Source organism: Vigna umbellata, chromosome 7 (genome assembly GCF_029865625.1).
Source record: "Vigna umbellata cultivar VRB3 chromosome 7, Vumbellata_1.0, whole genome shotgun sequence".
Classification (NCBI taxonomy): domain Eukaryota; kingdom Viridiplantae; phylum Streptophyta; class Magnoliopsida; order Fabales; family Fabaceae; genus Vigna; species Vigna umbellata.
Window position 1 is genome coordinate 36,506,042 of NC_142171.1, and position 15,514 is coordinate 36,521,555.

General features: G+C 35.5%; 1 protein-coding gene across 1 annotated transcript; it reads left to right on the top strand.

The window, feature by feature from the left end:
* Nucleotides 1–936: 936 nt before the first annotated feature.
* LOC124840890 (uncharacterized) lies at nucleotides 937–7,789 on the top strand. Its single transcript, XM_047317029.2, has 8 exons — nucleotides 937–1,196; nucleotides 1,379–1,495; nucleotides 1,731–1,924; nucleotides 2,005–2,110; nucleotides 2,217–2,364; nucleotides 2,501–2,637; nucleotides 7,046–7,212; nucleotides 7,297–7,789. The coding sequence occupies exons 1-8, from the start codon at nucleotides 1,136–1,138 to the stop codon at nucleotides 7,588–7,590; spliced, it is 1,224 nt and encodes a 407-aa protein (XP_047172985.2). The 5' UTR covers nucleotides 937–1,135; the 3' UTR covers nucleotides 7,591–7,789.
* The last annotated feature ends 7,725 nt before the right edge of the window (nucleotides 7,790–15,514 follow it).

A 15,514-nucleotide genomic window follows, 5' to 3' on the forward strand; every position in this document is an offset into this window, starting at 1 on the left:
AAGATTTTAAGAAGTTAAAGGTCCATGAATTGGCAACTAAAAAGGAAAGAAAGATTACCACTTACATTTATGAAAAATCAATGTTGATTTTGTTGTTGAAAAAGTTCACTTAAGGTATAAACTTTATAAGACCGAGTGTGACTAGATTTGTCACGACTTATTTAACTCTTGCTTATCTTTATGAATTGAAGGCATCATTGTTGACCATGTTTAGTTATGAAAAGTGGAAGACATGCAAGTTTGAAACTTCATAAGAGGGAAGAAGAGTAAAACACGTGGTATTAAATAGTTGATTTTGGAAAAATGTCTCCACATGCTTGAAAGTTGTTACTCCTCTTATGGTGGTCTTGAGATTGGTGGACTCAGATGTAAAACCCACAAATGTGTTTTATTTATAAAGAAATGAATTATACAAAAGAGAAGATTAAGTCCAATTTTAACAATCTTAAGAAGAGGTAAAATTTCAAACTTTTACTATTCAAAGTTTAATTACTTATGTGTGAAATTATTTCATAATTGATTTGATAATTATATGTAGTTATGAAAACATTTAGAGAATAATTGATTTTCGATAAATAATAAATAAAATTCATTTCAAATGTAACTTTAATACAATTATTATAAGAAATCATTTCAAATGTAAAAAGATTCATAAAACACAAATAAAAGATCTTTGCGATTGTTAGGACATTTTAATTAACCTTTATCTAGAATGACATGAAAATAAAAAAGGATTTAATTAATGAATTAATAATAAATAAAACGAGAAGAGAATGTGCAATTTCATTGTATTGGATCTTTTTAGGTGGATTTATTTTAAACAATTAAAATAATCTAACTTTCCTTCGTACCATTTTATTTCATTTTATTTTGTTCTTTCCATTTTATCAACCTAAACATTCTATCACATCACATCCTATTTTCTCTCTTTTCCCCAGTGACCAATACCAAACAGACACCTCAGTCATGGTGACATTCTGCTGGTTGTTTCCAAACAATGACTTTTACCCCGAATTCGTAAACAATCGAAACAAGGGTTAGAATTACTTGGCCTGTCGGATTAAGCCATAACGCCACCACAGTCGCCGGCGAACTATTCCTGGGTTTGTTATCTTTTCAATCTTTACTTTCAAATATGGCAAAGGGAACAAGCTCAAAACTGAACATCGCAATAATTCACCCGGATCTTGGCATAGGTAAATAATCACTATTCCCCGTTGTTTTCTAATCCATTCAAACTAAAACCATATTTTTTTTAATGTAAAATTTCCATTAATTTGACCTTTCTAAGTTAAAATTTTGATTTCGTGAAACGTTGTCTTGCTATTTTCTTCTCCATAGTTGATTTTCCCTTAGTTTATCTTTCATTGTTTTGAAGGTGGAGCTGAGAGATTGATTGTGGATGCTGCTGTTGAGCTTGCATCCCAGGGCCATAAAGTTCATGTTTTTACTGCACATCATGACAAAAGTAGATGCTTTGAAGAAACTGTTGCTGGTGAGTCTCACTGTATTTTTGTGGGCTTAATTGCACTCTTATTTGTGCCTTCTATTATCTTGACATTAATGTCTAATGTGTATGAAGTGCAAAATCAGATCTGCAAAAAGGACTAAAATCGAATTTTGACTGTAGTAGGGAAAAAGTTCAAATAAGCCATTAGTGTCTCACATTTCTGCTCTTTATAAAGAAATAGCATTGCCATTGATATGGTTTTTGACTTGTGATTTTTCAGGTACCTTTCCAGTCACTGTGTATGGTTCCTTTCTTCCTCGTCATGTGTTCTACCGTCTTCATGCGTTGTGTGCATACCTTCGGTGCCTATTTGTTGCTCTCTGTGTACTTTTCATGTGGCATTCATTTGATGTTGTACTGGCAGATCAAGTCTCTGTAGTTATTCCTATTTTCAAACTCAAAAGGTCAATAAAGGTAGCCAAGGAGGCAGAAGAAATCATATGTGAATTGTTGTGACATCTTCAATTCTTAGTTGTTTTTATTTTCTTTTGTAGGTTGTATTCTATTGTCATTTTCCGGACTTGTTACTGGCTCAACATTCAACTTTCATTAGGAGGATGTATAGAAAACCAATTGACTATGTAGAAGAGATAACGACTGGTTTAACTTTATATCCATGCTTTATTATTAGTTTTTTCCTACTCTGATTATATTTTCTAATATACATTCTGAACCCTGCATCTTATTAGCCTTTGCTGAATTGCAGGAATGGCTGATTTGATACTTGTTAACAGTAACTTCACTGCCTCTACGTTTGCAAATACTTTTAAGTCTCTAGATGCTAAAGGAATTCGACCAGCTGTTCTATATCCAGCTGTCAATGTGGATCAGTTCAAAGAACCCAGTTCCTTTAAGTAAATGACATGTTTGTAGATATATGGTTGACACTTTACAAGATTATGCATGTAGATTATTCTTACATCCAATTTTATAAACTTTATGTATATAATAGAATCATAGTCTTAATCTGCATTGTTTCTTCTGTTGTAGGCTGAATTATCTTTCCATCAATCGATTTGAAAGGAAGAAGAACATACAGTTAGCTATTTCAGCTTTTGCTATGCTTCACTCACCCGAAGGAAATGTTCAGCACAAAGATATTACTAATGCTTCTTTGACTATTGCTGGTGAGCCTGTTTTTGTTTACGGCTGGATTTTTTCTGATGACATATGTTATGGTGATGTTATGTGCATTACTAATTTCATGGGGTGGGAATATCTGTTCTGATGTATGTGCCTCATACTGGAGTTTGGTTTGGTGGTGTCTACATTTTCAAGATATAAAATATTATTTTAAATGAAAATTATGTTTGTCATTTAGTTAAGTTTCAAAACTCTTTATTCTCTATTATTTCAAGGGACTTTGTTGTTGTGCTGAATCTGGTCAATCTTGCAGCGTGTATGCAAATTATCTAGTGCTACTTTGTGACACATCCATTTCTCTAACAGGTGTATTGTTTGGGTTTGTCAATGTGTTACTTATTGAACCTTTCATAATTGATGTGGAAAGTGATTGTGTTAGGTTACTTTATGCGAGTAACCTAAATCTATGCTCTCTTCTCACTCAAACACTAGAACAACATAAATGAAAGTATGTATGTATGTATTATTGATTCTGTAAAGTATAGAAAATTACAAGTGTAATCTCCCCCAAGGAAGCCTATCTTCCTCCACTGGCAAATATGCCCAGTCTATACTCAAAATGAAATCCTCCCCTGAATAGAGTTACAAGAAGACTATTTATAGTATCTCATTCTCGCGCCTCTTCCTAAGTGGTAAAACAGTCAGCCTCTACCGTTCGGCTTCTCCTCTCACACCGTTTGGCCTCGCTTCCCCTGTCCCTCTGTTCGGTCTCACTTCCCCCGTCCTTACTATTCGGCTTCTCCTCTCATGCACCGTTCGGCCTCACTTGCCTTAATGTTCGGCTTCTCCTCTCATGAACCATTCGGCCTCACTTCTCATCTCATGAATCGTTCGGCTTCACTTCGCCCTTCCTTACCGTTCGATATTAGGTTACTTCCCTCTTTTATTCCTAACATTACCTCACCCCTCAAAATCAACCTTGTCCTCAAGGTTGAAGTCAACGAGCTGTTTTTTGATGTAATGCTCCTCTTCTCCGGTGGCGCCCTCTGATTCCGGTCTGGAGGCTTGGGTGGTGGTAAATCCTCCTCCCCTGTCTTCCATTCTTCCTGGATTATATTAACTTCCAACATTTTGGTCACCTTTTTTCCAAAATCATAAGCCTGGAAAAAATGATCTTCAATGTCTTTCAATGCTTCAAGCAACTCTCTCCCCTTTGCAGGTCCCTCTTCATTGGGAGTTAAGTCACTCTCTTCTGTCTCCCCCTCCCTAAATTCAGCTTGGCTCAAGCTCCAAGCCAGAGTCATGGTTTCAATCTCTATTTCCCTTAGGAGTGCCTTCGGAGTAATAACTTTTCTTGTTAAAGTGGGATCCCCCTTGATCTCCACCTCCTTCCCTGCCTGCTCAATCTTCATGCTTAGTTGCCACCAGTCTACTTTCATTTCTCCCCGGGATGCCAACCAGGTAACTACTATTATCACATCCATACTTCCCAACTCATAGAGATAAAGTTTATCTTTGATTCCTAATCCCTCCATCTCAGCAATATAATAATTTCCATTGCTCACTATGTCAATGATGCGAGCAGACTCTCGTAGTCCACTCATCATCGCTCCTCCAACATTATCTGGGTGCTCTTGGCCGGTTACCCAATTAGTCACCACATCAACAATAGTATCTGGAACTGAATCCTGCTAAAAAAAATTTAGGGGAACCTTCAATGCCTGTTTAACATGATCAGAAGAGCTCCAGTTTTGACCATCTATGGCTACTTTACCCACCCCTACTACAATAAGGACAGGAGCCCCAACTGCTTTCCTGACATTCCAGAACATAAAACAATGACCTCTACTGTTTCTCCCCTCAGCTATTTCTCCAAAGTAGTCCACAACCTCCTCCCAAAATACACTAGGAAATTCCAAAGCCACTTTATTTAGAGCTCCATAACCAAAACGCTGAACAAAAGAACATTTTCACTGTGGCAAAGGTGGGAAGAACTGAAACAATCAAGTAGAATAGTAACGAGGACAACATTACCAAAGAATTCCTTGCCATTTGCTATAGAAACTTTAACTTTATAGCTTTGACCAGCCTCCTTGCTACCATATGACACATTTGTTACAACGTGGTTCAAGGGAATTGTAATTCCTTCTCCCAGAAACTCAACAACGGAACTGTAACTCCCTTTAATCATACAATGAGCTCCCCCAAAACCCCCATACGCATCATCAGCACAACCAGACTCCAAATGAGCAAAGTGCCAATCCATAACCCTCCTCTCATGATGGCTCAAAATCTCCTCATCAATCTTTTTTTCCACATAACTGCCCCTTTTGGAATCAATGGTCCATCTGCAAAATTGTTTTGTTTTATCACTATGTCATAAAGAGGGCAATCATTGTTCGACACTGTCAACTCAAGGCCCAACTGATTATCCATCACCGAGGATCTAATCTTCGCTTAGTAGCCCCCACAGCCTCAACACCAGTTATAACGCTAGCTCCAAGATCGACAGAGACAGAAAGTGAGGAGTGATATGGTTCTTCCGATGTCTGCTGCACTAGAATTTCAAACTCCTGGATGTCTTTGTTGCCGCTCTCCTCCTGTCTCTCCGCTGCTAGCTCCTCACAAACGGTGCCCCGATTTAGTCCGCAAAACCTCCGCTGTCAGATCGTCGGGGAACACCTTCCAAGTCGGATGCCTGGTTTTCTTCCGCCAGAAGCGGAACCAATAGCTCGCCAAACCTCCCTCCATGCATCTATAGACGAGCTTCATCTTCTCTTTCTCCGTCACGCTCTGGAGGTCGAAGATTTTCTCCGCCTTTGCGATCCTGCTCATGGGATCCGTACCTTCAAATGTAGGTAGTTCAACGCGCTTCCTCCAACTGCCTCAAACTTCTCCTTTGTCCTTTACCGATTCCTCCTCCGAGTTTTCCGGCAGTCGTCGTTCGCGTCCAACATTGACGGAATCACGACTTCGTTTGGAGCCCCGATGCTGGTTCCTGGTTCGTCGTTCCTGAGCTCGTCGGAACTCGAGAGTCATCCCCTGCATTGCCGCCTTCACTTCCTCCATTGACGACACCATCGCCGCCATTCTTCTTTCAAGTGCGTTTAATTTCCCCTCCATTCTTCTTCGCTATCGATCCTCCTCGCTCGTTCTTCTTCCCTCCGAAACAGATCCGACAGGTCGGACCAATTGTTAGTTTACTTTATGCGAGTAACCTAAATCTATGCTCTCTTCTCACTCAAACACTATAACAACAGAAATGAAAGTATGTATGTATGTATTATTGATTCTGTAAAGTATAGAAAATTACAAGTGTAATCTCCCTCAAGGAAGCCTATCTTCCTCCACTGGCAAATATGCCCAGTCTATACCCAAAATGAAATCCTCCCGTGAATAGAGTTACAAGAAGACTATTTATAGTATCTCATTCTCGCGCCTCTTCCTAAGTGGTAAAATAGTCAGCCTCTAACGTTCGGCTTCTCCTCTCACACCGTTCGGCCTCGCTTCCCGTGTCCCTCTGTTCGGTCTCACTTTCCCCGTCCTTACCGTTCGGCTTCTCCTCTCATGCACCGTTTGGCCTCACTTGCCTTAATGTTCGGCTTCTACTCTCATGAACCGTTTGGCCTCACTTCTCCTCTCATGAACCGTTTAGCTTCACTTCGCCCTTCCTTACCGTTCGGTATTAGGTTACTTCCCTCTTTTATTCCTAACAGATTGCTTATTTTCTGTTGTAATTACTTAAGTGAAAATGAGTATTTATTAACCATTACATGGTGACAGAAAGTTCGTTTATTAAACTTTTAACTTTGTTTCCATTAAATGAGAGGTGGAATGCATGACAATGTTACAAACCTTATCTGTTTAAGAATTAGATCTTCATATTAGTTTAGACGAGGAAACTTAGGACGTGTGATAATATGTTTATTTGGTTTGGTTATCGCTATAAGTCATGGGCACTTCTGTGGGATAATGTATACGAATAACATATTATATTACATTTTTTATTTATTTGATATAACATGGAGCCAGTCTTTTATAGCACAAATTTATTTATCTGAGACTGCCAATGAAGTGGATCCGTTCAATTTTTTAGCAGAAAACAATGAGCAGATACTGTTGAAAGTCATGTAATGTCTGCTAATATTATGATTATGACTCTTTTTCTAAGCTGTCTAGTTGCAATCCCTTAGTGTTTGCTGATAAACATGGACCATTAAGTGCAAAGAACCAAGTACTATGTTATGCAAGTTTGGGCTGCATCACTGAAGGGTCAATATCGAGGAACATCTTCCTTGTATGGCGTTCTTCTTTAATTTTAAATGTAGTTTCTTGGTAAAAATGCAGAGTCTTAAGTTTGAAAAATCCATACTTTGACTCATTCAATTTTACTTTGAAGCATAAGTTCACATGCAATTGGCATAATAACCCTGTTGTCATAATTGGTGGTAGGTGGCTTTGATAAACGGTTGAAGGAGAATGTGGAGTACTTGGAAGAGCTTAAAGATTTAGCAGAAAAGAAAGGAGTCTCGAGTAAAATAAGATTCGTCACTTCTTGCCCTACTGATGAAAGAAATGCACTTCTTTCAGAATGTTTATGCGTTCTTTACACACCAAAGGTATATATAACAAGGCAAATTATGATTCATTACAACTGGTAAAAACTGAATTAAGTGAGCTTTACAGAAAGATCTTTGATGCAGGATGAGCACTTTGGCATTGTTCCTCTGGAGGCAATGGCAGCTTATAAACCTGTTATTGCATGCAACAGTGGTGGCCCTGTGGAGTCAATTAAGAATGGTGTAACGGGATTCCTTTGTGATCCTACACCTCAAGAGTTTTCTTCAGCAATGGCTAAACTCATAAATGATCCTCAGGGAGCAGAGAAAATGGGCAGAGAAGCTAGGAGGCATGTTGTTGAGTCATTCTCTACAAAGTCATTTGGCCAGCATCTAAATAGATACCTTATTGACATTCATCGAGGAAAAGAGGATTGAGTTTAACATTGGATAGCATGATTTTGCCCTTAAATTGTTAACTAAAATTGGTGACCATTCAACTTGCTGTTCAGATTTTAGTTTGATTAGTTCACTTTCTGCAGAAATTGAATCACAGAGATGATGACATGTTCAATATTCTGCGGTTTGCACTGTTATAATTTTTACAGTATAAAGGTACTCCAAAGTTTATAGAGAATTTTCTTGTGCAAATATAAAAGATTCATTCATTCATTTCCTCCAAAATGGACAGAACATAAGCTTATGTGAGATTCGTGTCTCTTACAAATATTTACATCGACAAAAAATTCACAACTTAACAAACGATTGGTAGATTTTTTTTTGTGTGGAATTAAATATACTTTTATTACATTATACATCTCGTGACTTTATTTTTGATAATTTAAATTTAATTTTTTTAGTTTCTAAATGTCTTCTTTTACCGTTCAAAGAAATATTTTGAGAAAAAAATCTATATGGTACTTCATAATAAAAATGTAAACTATCATAGGATCTATAATACATTAATCAAATTACTAAACTTTTAAACTTTTTTAACTACTTAATTCTTATTTAAGAACATGTTAACTAATCTAGTTCGTGTTCAATAAACATCTTGAATCATATATAGTTAGGAGGTATTGTGAAATGAACATTATGAATCTAATCTATATCATTAATACTAAAATACTGTTATAAAACTTGTGCGTTTATTATTGCAAAATATATCTTTAACCAAGTTATGTTTATGTTTATGTTTCTGTTTTACATTTTTTCGTAACTAACACAAATGTTACATTCGCAAGTCTCAGAAGTTCTTTGCGCTGCATCTCAACAACTCGTAAGGCTTGTGATTTTGACGTGTGTTATGGACTTGAGCTATTTTTTTTTTTTGGTTTTCCTCTATACATAAAGTTGTTGATTTCATTCCAAATACACTGAAATCACAACGAGTTTTCTTTCTCTAGCACCACTATTGAGCTCTCCCTTACACAAATTTTAATTTTTCTAGCTTTCTCTCTAGTTTTTCTTTTTCTCTTATCTTGGGCTTCACTCTTCTTTTTAAGAGAATACTTGCTAGTTTTGATATCTTCAAATGTTTTTGAGGAGTTCTTCTTGTGTCTTAGGAGACATACACAATACACTGCGAATAAGTCCTTAAAGATAGTAGATCTACATGCTCTGAAAAATCTTAGTTCTTGATTTTTGTCCACTTTTCTATAACATTCTTAAGGACTTATGGCTGACAACAATAACTCAAAGCTGGAGAATCAGAATATTGTTTCCGAAATTCAGACGGTGTTTGTGAAACATTTCCCAGATGTATCAAAAAACAAAGTCTCTCTCTAACCAGAATATCTAACATTGGCAAGAACGTGTGTATACCCTTTTAGACATGTACGAAGTCGTTTTTTCTCTTTCATCTCCAAAACCCGAATCGAATCTCCCTTCAAATTCAATACAAGTTAAAGATTGGATTCATGCAAACAAGGTATTCCGACATACGTTACTCAGTGCACTTTCTAATTATTTGTTTGATGTGTATTATTCCTATAAGCAAGCAAAAGACATTTGGGATTTGTTGATTTTCAAATGCATTGCTAAAGATGTCGTCAGACATTGGTTCATCATTGGGAACTACTACTGCTAGGAAATTATTGAAGATAAGGATATAAAGTCTCAAATCAATGAGTACCATAAGTTGCTTGAAGATATCAAGGAAGGGAACATTCTTCTATCAGATGAATTTGTTTTAGAACTTTTGATCGAGAAATTGTCATGATCCTAAACTGATTACAAACAATAGTTGAAACACAGACACAAGCAGATGTCACTTTTAGAGCTCATCACACACATAATTATTGAAGATACCATTTTTATACTCATTCACTCAACCTAAGCCATGTCCAGTTCTCTCTTAAGAACTCTTAAGGAGTTCAACTAATCTTATCTTAGATTACACGAGTATTCTCACCACTCCTAGTTCCCTAGTCATTACGACTAGAATGAGTTTAGCCTCTTCAGAATCTAACCTTAGATAATTGTCTAGACGTTCAACTCAATTGAGCTTAACAACCAATTATTTGAGTTCTCTTCAGAACATACAACAAATCCACAAATGAATTTTCTATAAGGTACAGACGATTTACTCTCAGTGAGAGGATATATGTTCAAATTCAATTCAATCTGTAATACTTGAAAGTGTTTATCTCTTTTCAAAGATATTAAGCATCAGACGATATAAGAACACTTTAAGCTTTTTTCTCTTTTCACGTGACTATTCTTCTTATGTTATCTTTCTTACATTTGTCATCAACAACATCTTCTCTTCAAGCTTTCTTCTACGTATATAGCTTCTCTTGAAAGATGACCATTAGACAAAACAGTTGACTTTTGAAAAGCTAGATGTCTTTAGATGTGAAGTCTGACTTTAGTCTACTTTGTAAGGTCCAAAGCTTTTTCTCATAGCCTTAAGTGAAACTTGAGCTTGTACGATGTGACAGAGCAAATGTTCTTCTCTAACAATGTCGTTTTTTTAGGTGTCATGATTCTTATTACATTTTTTTGCTTTATTGATTTGCACAGATATCAAGAAGCAAAATATACAAGCATTGAAGTACTTTTTCGTACAAGCATTAATTGTTTTGAACGTTGATAAATGTTGAGCAATGTAACGTGTTCAATACATTTTATCATTTGTCATTTTATTAATAAATGCATCGTTTGGTAAGACAAATGTATATTCATCAGATGGTATAAACATAAGATGTTTTCTCAAGGTTAAAGCGATTAATGGTCACTTATTAGACGATGTTTTCTTTAGACAGCTTTGCTTGATATAACATTGTATTGACTGAAAAATTTATTTTAGCTTTGGTGTTATATAAGAGATAGACTTTTGTTTTCATAAGGAGTTATCTTATTTTCTCATATAGTCTATTGGGAGATTTTAATGAGAAACACTTTCTTTTATATGTTGTTTACGATTTTCTAATCCATTTAAACAGTTTGGTCTGGAAAGCATTACTTCAACTCTTGGATTTAGACATTATAAAACACTTCTTCATTAGACACTACTTTTTTAAACAACTTTTCCTACAAAATACTATTTTGTTTAATGTTTTTTGTTCAACTTTAAAACTTGGGTTGCTTTAGATAGTTTATTTACTAGACGATTTTTTCTTAACAATAAATGATTATTCTAGATACACTAAAGTGTATTTAATCAAACATAAAGATGACTCCTTTGATGTATTTCTAACCTGTAAAGTAGAAGTAGAAAATAAACTAAATAAGAAAACTAAGAGGATTAAATCAGATAGAGATGGTGAATAAGTATTGTTTAATGACTTTTGTGTTAGAGAAGGAATTTTTTATGAAGTAATCCTACCATATTCACATGAGTCTAATGGACTAGCCGAAATAAAGAATATAACTCCTAAGGAAATGGTGAATGTCATGCATATTAGTTCTAATGCACCTGATAACATTTAGAGAGAAGCCTTACTTACTACATGCTTTTTACAAAATAGAATACTTCATAAGAAAACTGGTAAAACTCCTTATGAGTTGTGGAGAGGTTATCAACCTAGCCTTAAATATATAAGAGTGTGGGGATGCCTAGCTAAGGTGATATTACTTGATCCTAAGAAAAGGAAAATAGGCTCTAAAACTTATGATTATGTGTTCTTAGGTTATTTTAAGCATAGTATTGCCTATAGGTTTCTTGTTCTTAAAAGTGATAGACTTGAGAGTAATTCTATAGTGGAGATGAAAAATGTTGATTTTTTTGAACATGTGTTTCCCTTAAAGGTTAGTGAGACGTCTCAACCTGTACATAATAATAATAATAATGCCTTGTGTGAAGATTTAAGAAGAAGTAAAAGATACAAGAAGGAAACTTCCTTTGGTAATGATTTCTAAACCCATCTAGTTGATAATGATTCAAGTAGCTTAATAGAAGCTATTAGTACTCCTGATGCAAAATAGTGGGATAAGGCCCGTATGACTGAAATTCAATCAATTCAAAAAATTAGTACTTGGACCTTAGTAAGTTTGCCTAAAGGAGCAAAACTCATTGGTTATAAGTGGATGTTTAAGAAAAAACATCACCTTAATGGATCTATAGAGAACTATAAGACAAGATTATTAGTAAAAGACTTTACTCAAAAACCCAACATAGATTATTTGGACACATTTGCCCTTGTGACTAGGATTTCCTCTATTCGAGTGTTGTTAGCCTTATAGCATTCATCCATAAGCTAGTGATACACTAAATAGATGTTAAAACTACTTTTTTGGATGATGATTTGGAGGAGGAAATTTATGACTTAACCTGAAGCAAAACTGAGTTCTTCCTTGTGAGTTTGACTCTTGAAGACCTTCCAAACTATGGAAGTCTCCACTTTCTTTGCAACTCCTGGATATACAATGCCAAACACTTCAAAAGTGATCGCATCTTCTTTGTCAATCAGGTCAAGTATTGCTTACCAGCCACTCTATACACTTTTTAAGTCGTCAATAACTTTGATGAAAAGATGAAGCTAACAACGTTATATATATTGCAGACATATCGTCCAAGCAAAACAACGACTCCACTGGTGAAGTATGAAGAAGAAGAGTTAGTTAATTTGAGAGGAGATGGAACGGGAGAACGTAGAGAGTGGAAGAGGGTCTATGACTATGATATCTACAATGATTTAGGTGATTCAGATAAGGATGAAAATCATGCGCGTCCTATTCTTGGAGGGTCTGACACCTTGCCTTATCCTCGTAGGGGAAGGACTAATAGAAGACCAACAAGGAAAGGTTTGGCTTTTATTTCTTTGACTTTTCTTTTCTTTTGTTCTTGCTTTAGAGAAAGATTTCAAATACGATATAAGAGAGACTTTGTTTAGATCCACTCCCAAGAACGAGAAGTGTGTCATAATGGACAACTTAAGTATCAAGTCTTTCCTAGCCAGAGTATATTCAAACTAGCCTCAAGTATTCTCAAAATAAATTCTTAATTAAAACAAGAACAAAGACTTTGCTAATAATAAGAATAACTAAAGGCTACAAAATAACCCAAACTAAATTAAATGTATATGCATTAAATAAAAAACAAATAAAGATAAAAGTAAAAATAAAAATAAAAATCAAAATATTCAAAATACTAACCTATTCCCCAATAACGACGCTAAATTTGATACGCAATCATTGAAGCTATCAAATTAATAATACTTTTTAAGGCAACTTCAGTATTGCCAAGTAGTACTCAAGAAAGTAGATAGGGTTAAGGCAACTTCAGTATTGCCAAGTAGTACTCAAGAAAGTTGAAAAACTGTTATTTTCATGCTTAAAATTGACATAAAAAGCAACCTTTACACTTAGAAACTAGCTTGAAATCATGCTTTTATCCATATTTTCAGAAATAAGAGAGTTGGACAGGTTTATGCTTGATTTCAGTGTTTTTGTGCAGGTTTTAAGGTGAATTTAGTGAAAGAAGTGAAGAAGGAGAGAGATGGAATCAGAAAAGTCAAACAGAAAAGTCAACTAGTCAACCAGAAAAGTCAACCAGTCAACCAAAAAGTCAACTAGTCAACCAGAATACGAAAAAAGTCAACCAGACGAGTTTTGGGCCAGTTTTATGCGATTTTATGATCTGTTTGGGCCTGGACCCGTTTTCTATTATTTTTATGTCCTATTTAAAGACCTAGATGTCTTAGGGTTGGGATCTTTGGCAGAAACGAAGCAAACACTCTCTCTTCCACCCCTTTGAAGGAGGATCTTGGATGCTCAGGCTACCTCTTCACCTTTCTAGGGTTTTATCCTTCATTCTTTCATTATTGTTCATCTAGGTTCACCATGAATATGGTGAACTAAACCTTGTATGTTTGTTGGGGAATCAATGTAATCTTTTGAAACTCTCATATATGGAATTTGTGCTTGCATCTTAATCTAAGATTTATGCTTTCTTTCATCATTAGTTAGGGTTTTTCCTCTTTGCTTAATGCTTGCTTTGTTTAACTCATTCAATGCATGATTATTGATTTTGTCGATACGGGAACGTACAGGGAAGTCTAGATCCGGGGAATCTCTCCCAATATTATATTGGTTGTCGTTAAGCTCCTGTGCTAAGAGAACTAATTATTAGGAATGCTAGGAATCGTATGAACTCGTAATTAGGGATAGGCCTTCTTGACAAGGTAATTTAGAGAGTGACATTAACAATGATGATTTGAATGTTGAATTCCTAAAATATATGAGAGTGGATAAGATGAAATTGACCCCCAACAACATATTCATATATATATTTCATTGAAAGTGCTTGTCTTTTGCTTTTGCCATTGATCCAAACCTCATGCATACATGTTTATTTTCTGTTTTGCATATTAAACCTCAATTATTTCGTTCTTAAGTCTTAGCTAATCAATAAACCACACAACTAAACTAGGTCGTGAGTCCTTTGGGAGAACGATACTTGGTCTTACCAAGTTTATTACTTGAACGATTCGGTCATACTTGCCGATTGTAAAACAAGTTTGTGACATCATATTTTGGTGATCATAAATTTGTCCATCAAGTTTTTGGCGCCGTTGCCGGGGACTCGTGGTTTAACTGGTTAATTTGTGTGATTATTGATTATCTTTGACTTTAATTTTGAATTTCTGTTTTTATTTTTCTGTTTTTATTTTATTTTATCTTATTTGATTTTATTAGATTTGATTTGCTTTTATTTTATTTGATTAGATTATATTTGATTTGATTTTATTTTATTTTATCTTAGTTGATTAGATTATATTTGATTTGATTTTATTTGATTAGATTAGATTTGATTTGATTTGATTTTATTTTATCTTATTTGATTAGATTAGATTTTATTTTATTTTATTCTATCTTATTTTATTTTATCTTCTGAATCTTTTATCTTCTGAATATATATTTTCTCCTATATCTTTTTGTGCTAACAAATATTTTCTAAGATTTTGTTTTCTTGTGTATGCAGGAAGCAATTAGAACAAGGAGCAAGAAAACAACATAACCTCTTCTTGAAGGTCTAGACGAGAGTAGACGGAGGAGAAGAATCCGAACATCTAGAGAACTTTTCCCTTCTCCAGAAACTCTCTTACAATCATCACCACAAGGTTCTGTTCATAGCACAAGAAATATGGAGAACAATAATGTTAGAAGAACTCTTGCAGACTACACCAATATAGCTGGGCCTCAGCACTTTAACAACATAGCTAGACCTAGAGTCAATGCAGCTAATATGGAGGTCAAACCAGCACTGATTCAACTGGTGAAAAGCAACCAATTGAATGGGTTATCTCATGAAAGCCCATATGAGCACCTCACTACATTCAATGAGATTTGCAATACAGTGAAGATTAATGGGGTGCCAGACGAAGCTATCAAACTTAGCTTGTTTCCTTTCTCACTGGGAGGCAATGCTAAGCTTTGGTTGAATTCTTTCCCAGAAGAAAGTTTCACAGAGTGGGAGGCAGTGGTCACAAAATTTTTAAACAAGTACTTCCCACAATCTAAGGTGACAAAAGGCAAGCAAGAGATCTCTTCATTTAAGCAGGGCATGGAAGAATCACTGGGGCATGCATGGGACAGGTATAAAAGTTTGTTACGCAAAACTCCCACGCATGGTTTTGAAGATCAGGAAGTAGTCTTAACTTTCCTTGGAGGACTTGGTTCACAAACCAAGATGATGCTGGATGCCTCAGCAGGAGGCAATATTAAATGGAAAACTCCAGAGGAAGCAACAGAGATTATAGAAAACATGGCTACTAGTGATAATGAGCTACACAGTGAGAGAGGAACTCCTATGCAAAAAGGAGTCCTCCAATTACAGACACATGATGCCCTGCTAGCTCAAAACAAAATTCTCACTCAACAGCTAGAGACTCTGACCAAAACTCTTGCTCAATTACCC

Excerpts from the sequence above, each read along its gene's own strand:
- LOC124840890 (XM_047317029.2), top strand. The coding sequence starts at position 1,136 with ATGGCAAAGGGAACAAGCTCAAAACTGAACATCGCAATAATTCACCCG. Across the intron at positions 1,925-2,004 it reads AACTCAAAAGGTCAATAAAG|GTTGTATTCTATTGTCATTT; the intron begins GTAGCCAAGGAG and ends TTTCTTTTGTAG. Across the intron at positions 2,638-7,045 it reads TGCTTCTTTGACTATTGCTG|GTGGCTTTGATAAACGGTTG; the intron begins GTGAGCCTGTTT and ends AATTGGTGGTAG.